Below are 22,731 nucleotides of genomic sequence, written 5' to 3'. Positions count from 1 at the left end.
GGGGGATATCTGGCAGCTTGGCTGACAGCATTCCAACCTCAAGTGCTTCCCTTGGCTCCAAACCTGCCTCCCTCCTCCTTGCCCCTGCCAGCGCCGCGCTGGCCAAGGCGGCCTCGCCTCCGCTCGCTTCACACTTCCCGCCACCTTCCCAAGAGGCACCTCTTGCCAAAGAGGCAAAGGCACAACCTGCAAAGCCACCTGGTGAGCCACACCTGCCCCTTCTCCTTCCCCTTTCCAAGCCCTCGGACTTCTCTGGACCCCTGTGGAGCCGACAGCCAAGCTGCCCCCGCGGGATCGGTGCCCGTCACTGTTCTCGGCCTCCTCGTGTCGCCCATTCCACCTCGGAGGGTTGGGATGGGACAGGAGTGGGGCTGGATAGGCTGGAAGAGCTGCTCCGAGTCACGGAGGGATCTCCCAAGCTGGAGTTTGGCTCTGGTGGGAACCCAACACCTGCCCAGGGAGCTTGTGCTCCAACCCTCCCAACACAACCCTCCAAACCTCCAACTCAGCCCAGAAGCCTCCTGCATGCAGAAAAACAAAATAAAATAATCCCCCCAGCAAATGGAGGGCAAGATACCTCTTGGTGGCTGCTGGCTTGTGCTGGAGAGGCTCTGGAATTCTTCTGGGATGCGGGGTGGGAGCTGACACGGAGCCCTCTCCTTCCTGCTGAGCTCTCCCGTTGCCAAAAAACCCCAAACACGAGACAAACAAATGCGTGCGTTGGCTTAATTCGAGAGATCACCTTTAATGCAAATGCCCCTGGCAGGAGCAGCCCCGGCGCCCCCAGGTGCCCCCAGAGCCATGCTGGGGTTGGGGGCTGGTGCCAGCACCTTGAGGGGACAGCAAAGGCACCGAAATGTCCCCAGGGCCGGGTGCCTGTGCCCAGGGCTGGCGGGGGGCTGCGGAGGAGGGGGTGCTCACAGGCCGTGTAGCAGCAGCAGGAAACTCAATGAGAGAAAAAAAAAAAAGGGCATCCCCCTCCCCAGAGCCTCAAAACATCTTGGAAAATGCAAATCTGCCTCTCCTGAGGCCTGGGGGATGACTCAGCCCTGGGCAAGATACCACAGGAGGGGATTTTTGGGAAGGAAAACGACCCCTCCTCCTCCCCAGCCTGCCCCGGCACCAGCGGGAGAGGGGCTGGGAATGGGCAGCGTTGTCTCCCCCCGGCCAAGGAAAGGCTCCAATGCCCCGGAACATACAACACAACCAAACAAATGAAAAAAAAAAAAAACCAACAAAAAAAAAATAAAAACTCAAAAAACATAAAAACACTGTTATCACCAGCTAATTTAACACTGTTAAAAAAAAAAGGTCAGAGGTCACCCCAGAGCTGCCCCGGGACGCCAGACCTCAGATCCTCGGCTGATTCCCAAGCCTTTCCCGCAGTCGGGCCTTCTCCTCCTGGCAGCAGAAGTGTTTTATAGATATTTATATATATATATTTATAATAATTAGATACTGTGTATGGTCGGCCATCCCAGCTCGACTCGGCTTTTGCGGATCTTCCTCCTTCCCGACAAAACAAGACGCCGCCGCCCCGACCTTCTCCGCGTCCCGCGGGAAGAGCAAAACGCTTCCGGCAGCTTCCCTGCTGGAAAAGCAGTCCCGATCCGGAGGTGAGCGCCGTGGAGAAGCTCCTCATCCCTCTCTCCTCCCCTCCTGTCCATCCCCTCGCCCCCACCCCACCCCTGCCTCCCCCGGCCGCCCGTCCCTGGTGCCACCGGCGCGGGCTTTACACGGTGGCCCCCAGCATGGCGTCTGTGCCCGTCAGGATCTCGTTCTGGTTGGAATCCAGTCCGAAGAATTTGACCTTGAGTCCGTCAACCGGGTGGACCACGGGCACCAGGGTGATTTTGGGGAAAGTCCTGGTGGCGAGCTCGAAGCGGCTGGTGCTGGCCAGCTCGATGGCCAGAGCCTTGAGGAAAAGCTTGGCCAGGTGCTTCCCCAGACAGGTCCGTACGCCTCCTCCGAAGGGGAGGTAGTGGAACCTGCCGTCCTTGTCTTCGCTCCGGCCCTGCCCGAAGCGGTCGGGGTCGAAGACGTCCACGTCCTTGAAGACGGGAGCGGTGTCGTGGGTGTCCCGGATGCTGTACATCACGCTCCAGCCCTTGGGGATTTGGAAACCCTGCGGAGAGGCGGGAAGGGACAGAGAGGAGAGCAGAGTGGGTCAATTCTGCTGGACAGGGAGTGGGAACAGGGGGATGAGATAAAGGAATTTTGTTTCCATTGAGTGGTGGAATGGTTTGGGTTGGGAGGGACCCTAAACTGATCCTGTCCCACCCAACTCCACGGGCAGGGACACCTTCCATCACCCCAGGGTGCTCCAAGTCCCATCCAGCCCTGGACACTTCCAGGGATGTGGCATCCACAATGCCTGGGCAATTTGTGCCAGACTGCACCACCCTCACAGTTTTCCTTGCTTATTCCCATTTCTTTTGAGCTTATCCCTCAAATGTGATGCAGATTTAAAGGAAAACCAGACCGCACAGCATGAAGAGATGCGAATCCTGGCTTTATTCCTCCCTCCATCCCAAGGATTCATGGGATGATCCATCCATTTATTTGCTTTGTGGTCACTGGCAGGAGCTGCCTACCAGGAACCCCGTGGTGCTGAGCAGGGGAAGCAGCTTCTCCCGTGCCATGCCCCACACATCAGCCAGCCCTTCTCAGAGCATCCCAGAGCATCCCAGAGGATCCCACAGCATCCCACACCCCGCTGCCTGTCAGCACCACACACCCAACACCCACGTTGGGGCCCGGGCGATGAGAAATGGGGTGGATTTATCATCCCCTGAGCACTTTAAAAGGTCTCTGACTCAAACCACTGCATTAGGAGGATTTACAGTGACAAGGCAGCTCCCGAGATTTTGTTTTGCTGGGAGGAAATTCCAGCCATGGTGGTGACTAATCCGCCTGTCATCCGGCAGCCTGGAGATGCCCTTTGCCGTAAACCTTTCCCCTGTCACACCCCAGCTCAGAATTTGGCGTCACTGTCACGAGCTGGGCTTTGAAGCATCACACACGTCTGCTCTTTGACAGCTCCACGCATCCCTTGCTCCACATCCCATCGCTGCTGGATCTGGAGCAAATCCCATTGCCGGAATCACAGAATTAATTAGGCTGCAAAAGCCTTTCAGATCATCACGTCCAAGCTGTGAGCTAACAACACCTCATCCACTAAACCGTGGCACTGAGTGCCACATCCAGGCTTAAACCCCTCCAGGGATGGTGACTCCACCACCTCACCCCATTCCGATGCCCAACTACTCTTTCTGGGAAGAACTTTTTCCTTAATATCCGGCCTAAACTTCCCCTGGTGCAGCTTAAGGCTGTGTCCCTTTATCCCTTTACCACTGGTTGCCTGGGAGAAGGACTTAGTTAGGCAGGACTTCATTTATCCCCTCAGAGGTCTCCTCTAAGCCAGGCTCAAGCGAGCTGGGCTGTTTTGGGGAGCTCGGGGTGCAGCACTACTCACGTCCAGCTCGAAGGTCTGCAGCACCGTCCGGTAGCCCCCGGAGATGGGGGTGAAGAGCCGCAGAACCTCCTTGATGACGCAGTCCAGGTACTGGAGGCCGTTGATGTTGTCCAGGCGCAGGGAGCCCTCGCAGATGCAGCCGTTGTGGAGGATCCCTTTGCTCCGCAGCTCCTCCCGCAGCTTCTCCAGCACCCGCGGGTGTTTGAGGAGCTGCATGATCAGGGAGGTGCTGGCGCTGGCCGTGGTGGCGTAGGCGGCGAAGATGAGCTCCAGGGTGCCGTCCTGGGGGGCAGGAGAAAGGCCAGGGTGAGACACAGGGTGTGGGGCAGAGGGGCCACCAGCCTCAGCGCCTCAAGGTGCCACGGGGTGTTCTTCTCCCCAAAAGATTTCCAGCCCGGCCTCAGAATCGTGGAATTGTTTGGGTTGGATGGAAGTTAAGGTTCACCTTGTTCCAGCCCCAGGGACACCTCCCACTGTCCCAGGGTGCTCCAAGCCCTGCACAACCTGGCCTTGGATGCTCCCAGGCATGGAGCAGCCACAGATTCTCCCAAAAAACAGCTGCTTCAAAGATTTAAGATCCAAAGGGGCCGAGTGACCTGAGGAAGGATCACATCACAAAGCTGGGAGAGGGAAAAATGGAATGTGGAGGGAGATGGATTCTCCTGGGTGGTTTCCCACCCGCCAGGATGAATGGGGGAAATCTGGGCGGAGTTTGTGTCTGTTGTTAATGGCCTGGGACACTTCCACGGATGGGGAGCCACAGCCTGGTCACGTTTAACTGGAAGGTCACTCCTTGGACAGCCACCATGAGGAGCTTCACACAGAACCTCTGAGGATCAGACAAAAACCCAGGAGATGGCTCCTGGCATGCCATGACCCTGCTGCAGATAAGAACCTGCTGAGGGGCTCCTGTGCCCTGCAAAGGAGGCACCAGGAGAAGTGGAAAGGTCAGGGGATACAGTGACCAAGGCTTCTACTGTGACCAGGGAGATTCAGGTTGGATATCAGGAAAAATTCCTTTCCTGGAAGAGGGGCCAAGTGTTGGAAGAGGCTGCCTGGGATGGTGATGGAGTCACCATCCCTGAAAGCGTTCAAAAACCGAGTGGATGTGGAATTTTCTGGTATGTTTTAGTGGGGTTGGAGGTGGCACTTGATCATCATGGAGGCCTTTCCAAGCTTAATGATTCCATGGAACGTTTTGTAGAAAGGGCTGGGCACAACCAGCAAATGAATAAAGCAACTGGTTTGGATTGGATCCACCAACACATCGGGGTCGCCCAGCTCCCAGGTCTGCCCCAAAAATTCCTCCTTGGAGCATCCCTCACTTTTCCCTTCAGGAAGACCCTGCCCAAGGTGACCCCAGGGAAAAGCTTTACCTTCAGCTCCTGCATGGTCAGCTCCTTGCCGTGCTCCTTCCCACTCTCTATCAGGATGTCCAGGGCGTCGGCGTAGTCCTTGCCCTGCGTGTTCTGCAGCTTCTCCTGGATGGCTTTTTCCAGCCCCTTCTGCAGCGTCTCCCGGGCCCGGATTCCCTGTGGAGCAGGAAGCGCTCAGACCACGCCACCAGCAGCACCTTGCCCATCCCAGGAGCTGCAGACGTGCTCAGGACAGGTCCGAGCCATAAAAGCAGAGGCTCAAAGAGGGGTGTGAAGATGCTGGAGGTGTCCCCTGGGCAGGAGGAGTGAAGCCGGAGTGGGGGAGATCACAGGAGGAGCAATCAACACCTAGGTGCAAATGACGGGTCTGGGCTGGGAGCCCCTGTCCGGCACCGGTTCACAGCCCCCGGCTCCTCCTGGCATGTATGGAAATCCCTGGGAAAATTGTCTCTCAAAGGAGAGCCCATTCATCCCAAAGAATCCTCTTCCCGAGCAATTTGATCACCTGGTCCCAGTAAAGCAATTCCTACAGGAGTGCAGCTGCTCAGGGCTAACCTGCTGCTGGGAATGATTCCGGGCTCCGAGGGGATGGAATCATTCCCATGGGCAAATAGCAATAAAAGAAAATGCAGGGATATCAGAAAAATAAATTTTGAACCCACATATTTCTGTTATCAAAATTCCCTATGGAAAAAAATATGATTTTATGGGGTTTTTTTTGTTATGTTTTCATTTTGCATCTTTCATCATAAAAAATTGGAATACTCCGGGAATTAGAAGGACCTGTTGTGGGAATTGCAAGGATCTGTTTTAGCTCCTGGAATTATGAGGACCTGTTTTACTCCAAGGGAATTAAAAGGAGAAGGGTCCCACAAACTAGAAAAAACGCAAGTAAATTGCCAAATGAGGAAAAACACAAATTAAATCTGGGCAAGTCCTGACTACTTCCCGTTATCAAACCACTCCAACCACCAAGGAACAGATTTTCCCTTGCCTTCTCCACCAAATCAGAAATTGTGACCCAAAATGGACTCCTTGAGGTGAGCGGATGAGAAATCCCACTGAGAACGGGGAAAGGCACGGATTAATCACCACCCATTAATTAATTGGTGTTATCGGCATAGAGAACCCGACCCCAGCCTCACCCTCCTGTAGCCGCTGAAGGGCAGGTCCACGGGCAGGGAGAAGACGTTCTCCACGAACTGCTGGTAGACCTCGAAGAGGCGGCCGAGCTCCTCGTCCGGGATGCGGAAGCCCAGCAGGACGCGGATGGCCATGCGGAACGTCAGCTTCTGCGCCTCGTGGTACACGTTGATGGGCTCGGGGGTGCTGCTCCAGGCCCGCAGCGTGTCCTTGATCACCAGCTGGATCTTGGGGAGGTAACTCTCCAGAGCCTCGTGGCTGAAAATCTTGGAGAAAACCTACGGGAAACAGCAAGGAGAGGTTTGTCTACAGCCCCAACAGCCATGGCCTTCTCCAGGGTGTCCCACAGGGAGTTGTCACCATTCCAAACTCTTCATCCAATTCCCAAAAAAGCTGCCAGAAACACCAGCTCTTCCCAAGATTCCCACCACAACCATCACAATTGACTGGGAATAACGGAGCAAACCAGGATGGGAGGAATTCCTTCATCCCACGTGTGGCAGGAGGGACAGAGCCGGCTTTCCGTGTCCAAAGGATCCCAGCTCTGTTCATCCCATGGTTTGGGTGTCACTAATGCACCTTTTCCACAGGGATTCTCCAGCGTCCAACATGGACAAACATAAGGGGAAAACACAACTCTCCCAACAGGAAGCACTGACAATTCCTCCCACCTCTCCATCACCTTTTCCTTTTTTTTTTTTTTTTTTTCACGGATGCAAAACGAAGCAAAATAATTATTTTGGAGCCTTTAGGACCTCTGTGGAATCTGGCTGAACTCCGACAGGGGTTCAAGCGGGGAAGAGCCTCCGCACGTACGCAGAGGCCGCGATCGCCCTCGGCTCATTTCCTTGGGAAACCAGGGAAAAAAAAAATTCCTGATGTCAGCAGCCAGCGTTAATTTAAGCCCTGCGAGTAAACAGTGAGCAGGACTGGGCCTCCCCAGGTCCCCCACGCTAACGGCTCCTTACTCCAATTTTTTTCCTCCAATTTGGGCCCGGGCCCGCTCGAGGAGCTCAGCAATGCCAGGAATGTCCCTTCCCGGCACAGCAGCGCTTTCATTCGGCATTCCCGCCGCATCCCTCGCCGAGCAAGGGGGGAAAGTGCTGTTTGTTTATTTTTTATTAACCTACACACACGCACGGGGCAGGGCGCACACGCACCGCAGGCCTCCAGGAAAATCCAATTAAACCAGGATTCCAAGGAGGGAGCTGCGCGCCGGAGCCTCCACCGGTGGCCGCTTCCCGGCGGGAATGGAGGCGAGGTGGGGGGGCTGCCAAGTTATCAAACCCACCGAGAGGAGCGAAATCAAAGCCGCCCCCTCTTTTCCATGAGCGCCGGGCTCGCCGGAGCTGTAAATGTGAGAATTTCCTCCGCAGTCAGCACTCCAAGGGAAAGGTAATATTTTCCTGGCTGCGACCCCTCATTGCTAATGCCCGGCGTTCCCTGGGAGTTTGTTTGGTGAAAAAACACCTCTGTCCCCTCGCAGCTCCGCGCAGGAGCCTCCACAAGAGCCGCTTCACAGCGCCCCAGGTTGAGCCCCCAGTAAAACTCAGCGCCCGGCGCGGAGCTGCCCGCGGAAATCCCGGGATGGGAGGATGGATAGGGAAGGGAATCCGACCGTGGGGACAGGGAGCCATCCCTGGATGGCCGCAGAGAGCCGAGGCATGAATGAATGAGAGGAGGAATCAATGAATGAATGAATGAACAGCAGGGAGCGAGAGCGCGGCGAGGGCGCGGGACGGGGCCGCCTCCTGCCTGCATCCAGCGCCGCTCCGCAGCCGGGAAAGGCAGCGGCGCTCGGGCATTTTCTGCTGGAAAAAGCAGCGGCTCGGGCAGGAAAAGCTGGAGGGGGTAAAGCCGAGACCCTCGGCTGCATGGGGAAGGTGGGGAGGGAATGGAGAAGGTGGGAAGGGAGTGGGGAAGGGGCGGTTTCTTTGTCCACGAGCAGGACACCGGGTCTGATCAGATCCAGGATCCATGAGCTCTTCCACAAGGATCAGACAAGACCACCTGGCGAAGGGACACTGCTCTGTCCCCATCCAGCTCTCACCTGACCTTCATCCATGCTGAGGAGCTTGGAATAAGGACAGAAGCACCCAGTGAATGTCCTGAAAAAGCTTCCCGTGCCTCAGTTTCCCCAGCTGGAAGCAGGGCCAATGAGGGGACAACTTCTGTTTTAGGAGCACCGGGTCTACACCCCTGCTGGGAGCCACCGCCCCAGTGGAGGTGGCCTTTGGGGGCTCCTGGCCTCATCCTCCCCTGGCATCCCCCACAGCAGGAGCACCTGGGGACCCCCTGCTCCCGAAGAAAGGACACAGTCCCAGACGTGCCTCTGGTCCCCAAACAGCTGCCGAGGTGTGGGGGGCTGGATCCACACCCCTGGATCAAGCCAAGCTTCCCAAGAGGGAAGATCCCATCCTAAGGATTGGTGTGAACAGAAGGGGAGAGAAAACCGAACTCCTAAAGGGAGCAGCACAAACCTGACAGGGGGGAGGTTAAGCGCCGGGGGGTGAGGGGGATTTTGTTCTTTCTCTGCGATTTTTGGGAGCTCTCCTCGTGCCAGGAGGCTCCTCCAGCTGGCTGCTCCCTGGAGCTCCCAACCGAGCCACGGCCCGAGCCCCGGCCGCGCTGCTCCGTCCCGGCCGCCGCGCTCGCACCGCCTAATCCCACATGTCAGCAGATCCTTCCCCGGCCAGACACAAGTCTGGATCCCCTTCCAGTCACCTCCAGTTCAACCCTGCATCTTTCCAGTTGATTAAAAAGGAGGAGAAGGCAGCCAACTTTCCCCGACGAACCCCGGCGCGTTCCTAGCCTAAAATTCCTGCGCCCTCTAGTGAAGCTCGGCCGCTCCAGGAGCGAATCCAGGCAAAGCCGAGGAGAATCGGGGCAGGAAAAAGTTGTTCCAGAGCTGCCGAGAGGCAAAATCATCTCTGAGCGCAGCTTTGTTAACCCTGAGATGGCACAGCCCGCCTGTGGTGGCACCCGGCCACAAGGGCTCACAGCAGGGCCGGGATTTTTTGGGGATGCTGGAAAGAGTTTTTCCACCTTGGGGTATGTCCCAAATCTGGGAATTTGCTCCATCCAAAGGTGTTCATTTCCACCCTACACCCAGATTGACAGAGACCCCACCACCCAGCGAGCCCGGCTGGAACCTCCCCACTCTGCCTCGCATGGAAAAAGGATATTTAAGGATTTATGGTTTTCCAAAGGCAGAAAATGTCTTCCCAGCGCCTCAGCTCCAGCTCCATGTGACAGCAAAGTGCCCCCAGCCCCAGCTGGAGAATGCTCCAGCCCCATCCTTAAACCACGGCCAGGGAATTTGAGGGAACTCTGTGAGCTCCAGCAGTGATTCCACGCATGGTTGGGGTTTTGGGACCATGTTTTCCATGGCTTTCTCCTTCCCACTCCAAGCACCAGCACCAATCCCTGCCTTTTGCCATCCACGATTTGCAGACCCCTCGCTCCCATCTGGCTCCCACAAGAGGGAATGGAGCTTTCCATTCCTCGCCTCCAGGAGGAAAACTGAAATTTTGGGATCAGCCACCTGCATCCCATCCAGCCTGGAGCCGCTGGCCCGACCAAAGGGAGGCGGGATGAGCCTGGAAATGTTTTCAGGAACCAATTTGGCACCTGCCGGAGGTTTGGCTGACAGGAGACGTCGGGAAGCATCCAAAGCAACATCTCAACCTGGATTCGTCCTAATTCTTCCCACATTTCCAAAGACAAGGCTGTGTTTGTCCCAGCCCTGTCCCATCACCACATTATCCTGGATGTCTGCCCCTCTCCAGAGCCCATTCCCGTGCTCCAGCGGGCTTGGAAACCGGGATATTTTTGGAGGTGCTTCATGGGCAAGAGGCCCTCCTGGTACTGGGAGCGTGAACAAAGGGAAAACACAGCAAAAAATTTGGAATTCTCTCTCCACAAAAGGAGAAAAAAATCCAAGAAATCCCATTCCTGCCCGGACACTGTTTATAAAAGGTTCAGCCTTTGCACACAGCAAAGAATTGATTCCTTTTTTCCCTGGAAAATGGAGCACATGGAAGGCTCCATCCTGGAGGAATCCAGGCTCTCATGAATGCTCCAACAGGAGTCTGGGAACAGGAGCTGGAGCCTCCAGGCTAAAAGGAATGACATGACTTTGCCAAAGGCCCTTACACTGAAATTCAAATGATTCCCAGAAAAATCTGCTGGAAAAAATGGAAGGATCATTTCAGATCCTCGGGTCATGTCATGATGCACCTTTGAGGGATGGGCTGTCCCTACCCGTGACTTTTCCATGTTAAAAAAAAAAAAAAAAAGGTATTATGAGAAACCCCAGCATTCCCACTCAAGTTCAAAATAAAATTAAGCCAAAGATCTGCATTTTCCCACAACTCAAAAATCTCCATGTCCAAGAATCTCTCCTACAAATCCCACGCATGGCATGGGAGGATTTTGATCCCAAACCCTTTCAATCCCAAATTTTCAAGGCTGAGTTGTTAAAGGGGCTGTGGGGGAGAGCCAGGACCAAGCAGGACCTGCCTCAGCAGCCCCTCTGCAAAACTGCCTCAGTCTCCCAAAAATTCCACCCCCAGCAGAATTCCATCAAGAAATTTCAGATTCTCGGCCGAATTTATGGGGATACCACAAGGCACCGGGATTCATCGGCTTGGGAATGATGCTCCAAGTGTCCTCTCCCTTTTATTTATGGAGAAAGAGGAGAATAAAATTCACCTCACGCTCCTCAAGGAGGGAGAACGATCCCACATCCGTGGATGCCACGGCAGAGAAAAGGGATCAGGAAGTGGGATCAGCCAGCCAGGATCCAGCTGGGATCCCTGTGGATGGAGCTGTGGGAAAGGAGAATCCCACAAACCCAGCGGGCACGGTCAGAGCTCTCATTCCTCAGAGAATCATGGAATGGTTTGGGTTGGAAGAGACCTTGAAGACGTAATTCCGACCCCCGGGATGGGGTGATGGATCCCTGCCTGTGGTGTGGGCATGAAAATTCCCTGGAGACAAGGAAGAGAAGAGCTTTCCCAGGGAACCAGTGGAAGTGAAATATCAAGAGGAAAATCCCAGTTTTTACTGAGCCAAAGGGTTCTCCTGGAGCACAGAGAGAGGACAGAAGGGAAGGATCCCTATGGATTTAAGTAACCCAAAACAGGGATTCTCCTAGACACAAAGCCAGACTTAAAAATAAACCAGTCCTTGGTCCAGCCAAGAATTCCAGAAACTGGGAACAGAGCAGAGCAAGAGGTGGTGACACTAGGGAGGGGATGAATGAGAAATTCCCAATCCGTGGTGCAGCCACTTCATCCCAAAGAAATAAAAACCCCTTCCAGAACATGCATGGTCTTGTGGCAGGAATAAGGGGAAAAAAGCTTGGAAAAGGGATTCCTCTAAGGAAATCCTGAGGATTGCAAGGCATCCATGGGATGAGTAAACACGCGAGGAGCTCCTGCAGACCAGGCGAGGATCAAAGCTCCTCCGGGGAGGGGGTGGCAGGGGCCGAGGTGACCCCACAAGGTGATCCCAACCTTAGGCCACCTACAAGGAGAAGGAAGCTGGAGAACCAGCAGCTGAGAGAGATTTTACTGGAAAAATTCCACCTGGGAAGTGACGGAGAGAGGCCTTACCACCAGAGGGATAAGTGGAATGTCACAGACCACAGCTGAGGAGGTTCCTTGGAAGGATGGAGGAGGATGGATGGAAAAAACAAAGGGACCATGGTGCAGGATGGATCCTGACATCCCTGGGATTCGCTCCTGATCCCTCACATCCCTGGGATCAGCTCCCCATCCCTCTGGAAATCGAGCCTGGATTGCAGTTCCACCCAGTTGCTGCCCAAGGAGGGGCTTCACCTTCTCCATGTCTCACAAAACACTCAAAAACTCCCACCCTGGAAGGCGGAAAATCCAAATTTGGAGATCCCAGGGAATCCCACAGCCACAATCCTGCTCCAAGAGCACAGCGGGCTTGGAGCTCATGGGGAGTTTTGGGCGAAGGCACCAAGAAATCCCCCGAATTTGTGTTTTAACCAGGAGCTCCTCCATTTGGATTCTTTTTTTAAATCCCTTGGAATTAATCTGGATTTACACCCCTGGAGATGACAGCACTGCTTGGTCTAAAGTCAAGGAGCCAACCCAGCCCAGGAATTCTTCCCCCGGAACAGGAGCCGCGCTCCATCCATGGAATATTTTCCCTGCTCCAGAGGCTTTTGCCCATGGATTAAGGCTCCCAGGGCACGGAGAAGGAGCTGGAGCTGATGGCAGCTGGAATTCAGTCTGTTTGATACAATTTTGGAAGCTGCCTCCCGTGGATTGGGATGGTTTCTTTTCCACCACAGGCACACAGAATAGGCTGGGAGGGTTGGATAGACACAAAAAAAAAAATCCTAAAAACGCCAAAAAAAACCCTGTTAACAACCTCAGTCCAGGGGATTTTTTGTAGGAAAAGATCCATTCCTGCCACCTCCCATCTCTCCTTCCTCCTCCAGCCTCTCCCCCATCCCGATCCCGATCCTGCCCTCCCCCAGCCGAGCCCACGGCAGCTGGTTTATATTTGCCTGTAAATTTATGGCCCCTTTTGTGTTCTTAATCCCCTCACAAACGATATGAAAGCCTCGGACCTTTCCACTCGGTGCTAATGAGCTCAACACTTGCGTGCCTCGGAGGCAGAGCATTAATTGCGGTGTGTTAATGAGCGATGGAGCTTTGGACACTGAGACAAACCAGGGCCGCTCCTCCGCTCCGCTCCCTGCTGCTCCCTCCTGGAATCCCTGCAGGTCTCCCCAGCAATCCCAATGATTGCTTTTATTTTGTTCCATCTTTGCCTTTTAATTTTGTTTTGGTTTTTTTTTTCTGAGCCGGCTGTGACTATTTTGGGATGGCTCTGCTGGAAGACAAGTCCAGCGCTCTCCTGCCAAGCTGGATGATCCCGAGGAAAGCTTGATCCCACCTTTCCCTGCACATTCTGGGAATCTCCTTCCTGGCCCTGGGCGCTGCTCAGACTTGACCTAAACCCTAAAGGTCACGTCCTGGTCATTCCCAACTCCCATTTCCTTCTCCACCAGGAGTGCTGAATTCCAGCTTCCTCCTGGAATTAGATCCCATAAAAGCAGAGGCTGCAGGATCCCTAAAATCAGGTTTGTTTTGCCCTCATTACGGCTCCTTTCACCCCAGAATCAACACTCCCGAAATCTGGGGTTTTCCAGGTGGAAATGGGAATTGAAGATGTCGACAAGGACAAGATGGGATCGGATGGGACAAGGATGGAGGGAGGAGCCAGGGTGGGACAAGAGCGGGATGGGGAGACCCCCAGAGCATGGAGCAGGAGCTGGAATGATGCCACCAACCCTTCCCAGGGAGCTCCAGCAGGAGCTCCAATCCCAAGGGATGACATTCATCCATCTCGGGGTGGGCAGGGACAGGAATCTGCCACCAAAACCCGGAGCAAAGACCCTGCTCAGCCACCGGGGTGGCTCCTGAGAGGAACCTGGAGGTGATTCCAGACAAAAATTCCACTGTGGAGCTCCGGCTCCAGCAGGGGTGGCCCAGATCCTTCTCCAACATCAACACAAACTCCGTGATCCAGCAGCAGGAACAGCCTGGCCGGGATAAATATCCCAGGAAAGTGGGAGAGGAGTTGGGAGCTGCTGTTGTTCATTCCTTGTGAGCTGCTCTGGTCACCCAGCTCTGTCCGAGGCCGAAGCTGGAGCCAACGCCAGGGACATCTGCAATGAATTCCATGGGGCAGGAATTTCCCCATTCCCAGCCCTCCATCCTGCCCCAGGCTGACTCCAACCCCCCTCAGTAACTGCAGAGTTCATTTCCCAAAACAGGGATATTTCCCTTAATTTACAGGAATTTTCAGTGCCAGTGATATCTACAGTGAAGGCATTCCCTGCTGCAGGAATTCCCCGTTCCCAGCCTTCCATCCCTGCCCCAAGCTGATTCCATATCCTGCAATTCCCTCTCTGCAATTGGAGAGTTCATCTCCCAAAACAGGGAGGTTTCCTCCAATTTATAGGAATTTTGACAGGGAAAATTTGATAAATTTGGGATGGGAAAAAGCTTCCATAGGGTTAGGACTGGGGAGCTCCTGAGCACCTCCTGCATCCCAGAATCCTTTACCAACACCTACAGGATCAATACTTCTGGATATTCCATATGGAACGGGATAACGAATCCATAAAGATCCCAAAAAACAGCTGGGACACGGAAACAGGAAAGAGAGAAGAGCTCCCACATCTGGATCATCCCTGGATCACCCTATCCCTGATCCTAACCAGTGGATCCAGCGGGAATTCGCTGATCCCGGAATTCCACCGAGGAGCTGAAATTCCTTGGAAAGCTCCAGCGAGCAGCTGATCCCTGGCAGGATCCCAGAACCCTCCTGCAAGAACATGTTGGGTTTGGAGCTCATCTCCACATCCCGGTGACAATCTGGAGCGCGCGGATCGCCTGCCAGGGAATGCTGGAAGAGGAGCTGCTGGAAATAAATGCAGCTCCGCGGGGTTTCGGGAAGATGAGGGGGATTTAGGGCAGTGGACAGGAGCTGGAGATGACCCTGAGTGGTTGGAAGGGCAGCAGAGGTGGGTTCCACACTCTGCTTTTCCTCATTTTGGCCAAAATCCCGTGCCAGGTGAGGAATTCCGTGTCAATTTCTGGCAGGATCAGGGAATTGGGAAGGGACAAGTGAAGGGTCGAGCTCCGAGATGAAGCAAAACCCAGAATCCGAGAGGTCACCACACAACGAGAAACCCCACAATGCTTCAAACTGGATCATCACCCAGCAAAAAGATTTCCCAGGAAATCCTCTCTCCACGGAGCTTCCAACTGCTCCAAACCTTTCAATGAACCTCCCAAGAGCAGCCCCCTCCCTGTGGAAACTGGGGAATCCCGTGGAAAATTCTGCCTTTTCCAAGTTCTTCCCTTGTTTCCCTGGTGGGTCAAGAGGAGAACTCAGGCTCGGTTTAGGATTTAAGCTCGCCCCAGGTCCAAATCCTTTCTCCTGAGAGCTCTCTGAATTTCAGGGTGGGGAGAGCTGGAAGTTGGAGCGGTGGAACAACAAAAACTCGGGATTAACGAGCTCAGAAGAGGCCACACCTGAAGGAAGGAGCCTTAATCTGCTCCTCAGAATCCTGATAAGAGAAGAATAATCGATTTTACCCCCATTAGAGGCAGGCTCAGTTTATCTCTGTGTGCAGCTCAGGATGGGTTTTTAGGGAGAAGAGGATTCCCTAAATCGGGATCAGCCCAGGGTGGGTGGGGTGGGAGGTGCTCGGGTCTCAAAAGCAGCAATTAGCAGGAGATAGAGGGAAGAAATGAGGCTGAAACTCCCGAATTCCAGAGCTGGGCACGCGGGACTCAATCTCTAGCTGATGAAAGGGAAAATTTTAAAAAAGAATTAACTCCCAGAATGTCACAGATCCCGGGAAAAGAGTTTGTGGGAGCTCAAAGAGCAGCAGGGAGTGGGAGAAGGAGCCGGGGTTATCCTGGGACAGGGTTTTGTTGGAATACCTGAGCTCGGGAGGCTTTTGGCCACCCCCGATGCAGGAATTAGGATTTAGGAGTTAATTGGGATTTAGGAATGAATTAGGAATTGGGATCCTTGCCAGCTTGGAATCACAAGTGACGCCAAAAATCATGGAATTGTGGAACGGCTTGAGTTGGAAGGGACTTTGAAGATCATCAGCTGCACTGCCTGTCACAGCCAGGGACAGCTCCCAGGGTGCTCCAAATCCCATCCCAGCCTTGGGCACTGCCAGGGATCCAGGGGCAGCCACGGCCAATCTGGGAATTCCAGCCCAGCCCCTGCCCACCCTCCCAGGCAGGAATTCCTTCCTAACATCCGACATCCACTCGGGATGCAAAAAGCGTTTTGAGGAGCGCAGTGGAGACCTTTAGGACCGAGAACATTCCAAAAGCTTTGGGTTTCAGACTTTGGGGTTGGCCACATGGTTTTTTCCCAGTAGGAAAAACCCAGGAAGAGCCGTGGAGGAGAGAGGAAACCTCTGCCGGGTTTGTGCCCAGCCCAGCCCTGGTGCCAATCCCAAACCCACCAGGATCCCACAGAGGTCAGGCCTCCCTTTTCCATGACCCCATAACCCACAGTCCCCTGGGCCCGAGGCCGGAATTCCGTGGTTTTACCCAGGCAAGCAAAGGCCACTTCGGATGAGCAAACAATAAACCAGAGGTGCAGGAGGGTGAAAGGAGCAGGGAATGGACACGGAGACACCTGCAGATCTCTGCCTGATCCCGCTTAACCCTCCTTGGATGGGGAATAAACCCACCTTGGATAAGGAATAAACCTGCCCTGGATAGGGAATGAAACCTCCTTGGATAGGGAATGAAACCTCCTTGGATAGGGAATAAACCTGCCCTGGATAAGGAACAAAACCTCCTTGGATAAGGAATAAACCCTCCTTGGATAGGGAATAAACCCGCCCTGGACAGGGAATAAACCCATTTTCCTCCTGGATGGAGGCAGCCCCATCACCACCCCCTTGGTAGGAAAAAAATCTCAATTTTTTAAGGAAAAACCCCAGAACTGGAGGGGCTGAGCTGGTCCTGGTTTGGGGCAGGGACAGCCACAGCTTTTTTTGTGGTGTCACTCCTAAAAATTGTGACTAACGGGTGTCATGTGCTGTTTGTTTTCCCGTCATCTCCCCCAGGAGGAAAGAGGGGAGGAATTTTTGGAGGTTTGGAAGGGATTTTACAGCCTCCAAAATAGGAAACTCTGTGGAGCAGGGATGGGGACGGCCTCGTGCCCCCAACAGTGCCACCAGGGCTGCGGGGGGGGACACCCCCCCTTCATCCCAAATCATTCCCAGCCCAGATCCAGCTGGGAAAGAGCCCAGGGCTGTGACAGGCACGGCACCGCTGCCACCACTGCAGCGGGGGGGACATGGGGGCTGTCCCCACCCCTGCTGGGGCTCAGCACCCCAAACCTCGCTGGGGCTCTGGGGGCGTGACACAAGAGGGACCCAGCACCCCAAAACAGCTGCCCTGGGGGCTCTAAGGTGACACAAGAGGGACCCAGCACCCCAAACCAGTCTAATCTGGGGGTTCTAAAGGGGGCATGTCACCTCTGGGGGACACAAATGGGTCCCAGCACCCCCAAACCAAGCTGATCTGGGGATTCTAAGAGGAGGGTGTCACTTCTGGGGGACACAAAAGGGGCTCAGCACCCCAAATCGGCTGCCCTGGGGGTTCTAAGGTGACAAAAAATGGTCCCAGCACCCCAAACCAGTCTGATCTGGGGGTGTCACCTCAGGGGGACACAAAAGGGGCTCAGCACCCCCAAACCAGGCTGCAGCTCTGAGGGGGTGACACAAGAGGGTCCCAGCACCCCAAACCAGCTGCCCTGGGGGCTCTAAGGGGAGGTTGGCACCTCTGGGGGACACAAAAGGGGCTCAGCACCCCAAATCGGCTGATCTGGGGGTTCTAAGGTGACAAAAAATGGTCCCAGCACCCCAAACCAGCTGCCCTGGGGGCTCTAAGGGGAGGTTGGCACCTCTGGGGGACACAAAAGGGACTCAGCACCCCAAATCGGCTGCCCTGGGGGTTCTAAGGTGACAAAAAATGGTCCCAGCACCCCAAACCAGGCTGATCTGGGTGCTCTAAGGTGACACAAGAGGGTCCCAGCACCCCAAACCGGCTGCCCTGGGGGTTCTAAGGGGGAGTGTCACCTGTGGGGGACACAAAATGGGCTCAGCACCCCCAAACCAGGCTGATCTGGGGGTGTCAGCTCTGGGGGACACAAATGGGTCCCAACACCCCCAAACCAGGCTGATCTGGGGGTGTCACCTCACAGAAAGTTCTCAGCCACCCCTCCAACCATCGCTTCACTCCAGCAGCCCCACCCTCATCCCAAATTCCCTGAAATCCCGGGAAGTTCAGCACCCACCAGGAGCCCCTTGCCCCTCGGGGTGTCCCTGCAGTGCGGGTGGGGGGTCACAATCCGTGGGGGTCCCCCCCCTGTGGCACATCTCCCTTTGAGGAGCCCTCCCCGCCGCCCTTGTCACGCGTGTCCCCATCCCGGGGGGCTCGGGGTGACACGCGTGTCCCACCCCACCCCATCCCGAGCCACCCTGAAATTCCTCAAGGGAGCAGCGCGCGAGGGGAAAAGGGGGAAAAATCCGAATAAAATGAAAGGGGGTGGGGGGGAAGGAAAGGGGGGAGGAAAGGAGAGGAAAAAAAGGAAAGGGGAAGGAAAAATGAGGGGTTGGGAAGGAAAGGAGGAGGAAAAATGAGGGGGAAAAGGAAAGAAGAAGGAAAGGAAGGGGGAAAGAGGAAAGGGGGAGGAAAATGGGGGGGGGAAGGAAAGGAGGAGCAAAGGAGGGGGAAAAAGAAAGGGGGAGGAAAAACGGGGAAAAAAGGAAAGGGGAAGGAAAAGGGGAAGGAAAAATGAGGGGTTGGGAAGGAAAGGAGGAGGAAAAATGAGGGGGAAAAGGAAAGAAGAAGGAAAGGAAGGGGGAAAGAGGAAAGGGGGAGGAAAATGGGGGGGGGAGGAAAGGAGGAGCAAAGGAGGGGGAAAAAGAAAGGGGGAGGAAAAACGGGAGGAAAAAGGAAAGGGGAAGGAAACATGGGGGGGAAAGGAAAGGGGGAGGAAAAATGGGGGAAAAAAGGAAAGGGGGTGGAAAAACGGGGGAAAAAATAAAAGGGTGAGGAAAGGAGGGGGGAAAAAAGTAAAGGAGGGGGGAAAAAAGCGGGGACACCGACCTTCCTCTTGTGGCGGTGGATGTCGCCGATGGAGTTGGCCACGGTGTTGGGGCCCAGCAGCATCCTGGTGCTCCGCGGCCACTCGGTGCTCACCAGGTGGTGCTCCCCCATCAAGATCTTGCGCACGTTCTCCGCGCCCGTCACCCGCACCAGCGGCCGCCCCAGCAAGTGCGTCTTGAAGACGTTCCCGTACTTCTCCCGCCGCGAGGACTGGAAGCAGGAGCCCTGCGGGGGTGCCAGGGGGTTGCCGTGGGGGTTACTCCGCGGTGGGGATTGGGGGCAAGAATTTGGGGGGGGATTGGGGTCGCCCCCGTGTCCAGCCCGCCCGCAATTCCCGCAGCCCGGCGGGGTCGGTGCCTTCCTTCCCCCCTTCCTCCTCCTCCTCCCTTCACCTCCCCTGTCACTTTTAGACATATTCCTATTTTTTCATCCTTTCCCCCCTTTTTTTTCCCCCCTCCTTCGCACCCTCCCCCTTTTCCCCCCTCGCTTTTTGTCTTTTTTTTTTCTTTTCCCTCTTTTCTCCCCTCCCTCCTCGCCCGGGCTGATTTTACTCGAGAAAGGGCAGCGCTTTGCCTAAGTAAATCTCCAGATTTCAGGGACTTTAATAACTTTCCCACATGCACCAGGGGCTTTTGTCGGCGGAGAGGCTGCCGCAGCAATAGCGGGGGGGTCCCCCCCAAAAAAAAAACCCCTGGCGAGCGGGGAGAGGCGCTGCGAGCGCCGCGGCCGCGCCGCCGGGCTGGGAGCGCGGGTGTTTATTTTGAAACAAAAGCGCGGTTGTGAGGTTCAGATGTTCAGGTGACCCTGTTTCTTGATCTGCGTAAATATAATTAAAGTCCTTTTTGTGGCATTAATAAAGAGTTATTTGTACACCATTTCCAGGGCAGCACAAAGAGCACCTTTATGCGGCACAAGTTGCGAGTGGAGTCCAATTTATACAAAAATTTTTGTATTTTTAGCCCTTGGACTCTGTTTGGACGGAGCCTGTGGAAAAGCGAGAACCCTTTTCTGGTCCCCCCGTAAAAATCTGATAAATTTCTTTAAAAAATAAAGCCCTATTGAGAGCGTGCCGTTAACCCCTTCGGCGCCGGCGGAGCGGGGCCGCCGTGGCGGGGCTTCCCCGGCGGTGGGGGGGGGGACACCGGGGGACGCCGCCGCTGTCCCCGCCGGGACCGGGCTGCCCTGCCCCGCCGCCGGCTGCGGCGATGAAGGGCGGGAGCATCCTCCTTTGATTATTATAATTAATTTTTTTTTTCTTCCTTTTTGCTGCTGGGTGGAGAGAGGGGGAAACCCTGGCGCGGCTTCGCCTCGGGGGTTCCCTCCCGGGATGCTGCGAGCCCCGGGGCTCCCCGAGCTCCACCCGGCCGCCTCCTGCGGGATTTTTTTTCCCCCTTTCCCCCCGATTTTTTTTTTTTTTTTTTTTTTTTGGCAGCCGCCCCGCGGTGCTGGGGGGATCCCGCTCCGCCCGCCGCTGTTGGGCGTTTAGCGAGGTTAATCCCGGGTTAATCTCCCGATTACCTCGGCGGGCTTCCCCCGCCGCGGGAGCCGCGCCGGGAGCCGGGAAGGGACGGGACGGAGCCGCGGCTCGGGGGGGACGCGAGCGGCGGAGCCCCCGCACCCAGCCCGGCCCCGGCGCTGCGGATTTCGCGGTTTTGGCAAGAATTGAGGCTGAGGAGGGGAGGAGGAGAAGGGGGTGGGCAGCGCGGCGGCGGTGCCGAGCCCGGGCAGCCCCCGGCGAGCCCGGCCCGGCCGCGCTGCCCCGGTGCCCCCGCGGCTGCCCCGGCTCCGGTTCTGCCGCCCCAGCTCGCCGAGAAGCCGCATGATGCAATCGGAAGGGAAAGAAAAAAAAATACAGCGAGAAAAAGCCCTTAAAAGACCCTTTAAAAATACCGATTCAAGGAGAAAAAAAAATAAAAAAAATAAAAAAATTAAAAAAAACCCCGAACACCCGACCGGTCCCAAGGCAGGCTCCAGCGAGGAGCGGGGAATCCTCCTTACCTGCAGCAGCCAGTGGAAGGTCTCTCCGATTAAAGGGAATCCCATGGAGCCTTTGGGGATTGGTAGCTTGCAGGTTTTGTCGCGGGTGGCAGCCCAGCGGAGCTGCCACAGCTGTTGGGACACGGCCAGCAGCAAAGTCAGTGACACCAAGCACGCGGCGAGGGTAGCCAGTGCCGAGACGAGATCAAAACTTGCAAAAAGCATATTTGGAAAGAAGGGAGGAGGAGGAGGGTGGGGAGAGAAACGGCCCCTTGACAGGCACCACGCTCGCACCCACACACACGCGCGGAGGGACGGAGAGTGCGGAGCGCCCGCTCGGCGCTGCTTGGGGGGTCCTGGGGCGAGGGGGGCCCCGGCTCGCCCCCCTCTGCGCTGGCAGGTTGGGGAAGCGGCGAGGGGAAAGGAGGAAAAAAAATTAAAAATTAAAAAAAAAAAAAATGCTGTGGTTGCTCTACCCCTCGCTGCGAAGTTTGGGCTTGTTTGGGGGAAACTTGACAGAGTGACACGGAGAAAAAGCACCACGCGCGCACGGAAAGAGAGGGGAAAGGGGGGGAAAAAAGGGGGAAATCAGCGCGCCCCCCCCCCAAAAAAAAATGGGGTGGGGGTGATGAGGAGGGAAAAAACGAGGGTGAAAATTAGCCAAAAAAAAAAAATAAAAAGGAAAAAAGGAAAAAAAGAAAAATCTTGGAGTGGCGAAAAAAAAAAAAAACCCCAAAAAGTCCAACTGCAGATGCTCTGGCTCCCGCTCGCTTGCAAGGCAAAGCCACACACACCAGAAGGAGGGGAGAAAAAAAAGGGAGAAGTAAAAAAGAAAAAGGGGGGAAAAGGTAAAAAAAGGGGGGTAAAAAGGAGCGAGACTTAAAAAAAAAAAGTTTAAAAATCTTAAAATAATTCAGCCACGAGCTGGAGAGATGGAAGAATTAAATAGCTGTATATATGTATCTACACACACGCAGCGAGCCGGTTCGGTTTATAGCTCTATCTCTACATATATATAAATATCTCCCTATAAATACAGATCTCTCGCGACGCCGCTTATTTGGGAGCCCCAGACTTTTCACCAGACTTCTGTAAGGAGGAGGAAGAGAGGAGGGAAGAAGGAGAGGAAAAAAAAAAAAAAAAAGGAGGGAGGCAGGGCTGCTGGGCAAAGCCCCCTCTGCACTGTTCGCTTTGAGGCAAAAGAAAGTCAAATGTGTGTTTATATAGAGGCGGGGAAGCCGGGGCTGGGCCGGCCGCCAGCGCCGCTGCTCCCCCCGCGCCCCCACCCGCACTTCAGAGGCTCGGGGGGGCCGGGCCGGCCCGGGGGACGCGGCGCTGGAGCGTGCGAGCCCTGGCGCGGAGCCCGCGGCTCGGTCACGCCGCTCTGCTCGGCCTCATCCTCCTCCTCCTGCTGCTCTTTCTCCTCCTCTTCTCCTCCTCCTCCTCCTGCCGCCGCCGCCGCTGCTCCTTCGCCGCCGCCGGCCTGCGGAGAGACGAGCGCGGCTCAGCCCCGCCGGACCCCCGCCCGCATTAACCCTTGGAGAGGCGCTGCGGGACCCGGGAGCCTTCCCCCCACCCCCCGCGGTCACCCCCAGGCGAGGGTCCCCCCGATATTTAATCCGGGATTGTCCCCTCAGTGTTCAGCCCGAGATCCTTTTTCCCTTTGCCACAGCCCCCGCTGGCTTGGATCGCCCCGGGCACGTCCCCCCAACATTTAATCCTGATCCTTTTCCTTTACCATAACCCCCTCCGGGATTTGATCCCCCCGGGATTGTCCCCCCAACATTTAATCCTGATCCTTTTCCCTTTGCCACAGCCCCCCGCTGGATTTGGTCCCCCCGGGATTGTCCCCCCAACATTTAATCCTGATCCTTTTCCCCTTGCCACAACCTGCTCCCCCCCCCAAGTGATCCCCTTGGAATTGTTCCCCCAATATTTAATCCTTGGTTTTTCCCCCATTGTCACAACCCCCCCTTATTTAATCCTTGATTTATCCCTCCCCCAATACTTATTCCTTGATTTGCCCCCCCAATATTTAAGTCTCGATTTGCCC

The 22,731-nt window shown here is 55.4% G+C and overlaps 1 protein-coding gene across 1 annotated transcript; it reads right to left on the bottom strand.

Annotated features, from left to right (window-relative positions):
* Positions 1-1,692: 1,692 nt before the first annotated feature.
* LOC120509719 (cytochrome P450 26B1) lies at positions 1,693-21,231 on the bottom strand. Its single transcript, XM_039724783.1, has 6 exons — positions 20,700-21,231; positions 18,702-18,926; positions 5,997-6,272; positions 4,852-5,007; positions 3,476-3,757; positions 1,693-2,125 (listed from the first exon to the last, which is right to left on the bottom strand). The coding sequence occupies exons 1-6, from the start codon at positions 20,901-20,903 to the stop codon at positions 1,733-1,735; spliced, it is 1,536 nt and encodes a 511-aa protein (XP_039580717.1). The 5' UTR covers positions 20,904-21,231; the 3' UTR covers positions 1,693-1,732.
* Between the last annotated feature and the right edge of the window lie 1,500 nt (positions 21,232-22,731).

The sequence above is a fragment of the Passer montanus genome, unplaced genomic scaffold, assembly GCF_014805655.1.
Source record: "Passer montanus isolate IOZ18808 unplaced genomic scaffold, ASM1480565v1 scaffold109, whole genome shotgun sequence".
NCBI classification, from domain to species: Eukaryota; Metazoa; Chordata; class Aves; order Passeriformes; family Passeridae; genus Passer; species Passer montanus.
Note: the sequence above shows the minus strand (reverse complement) of the source record. Positions and strands in the feature narration are given on the sequence as shown.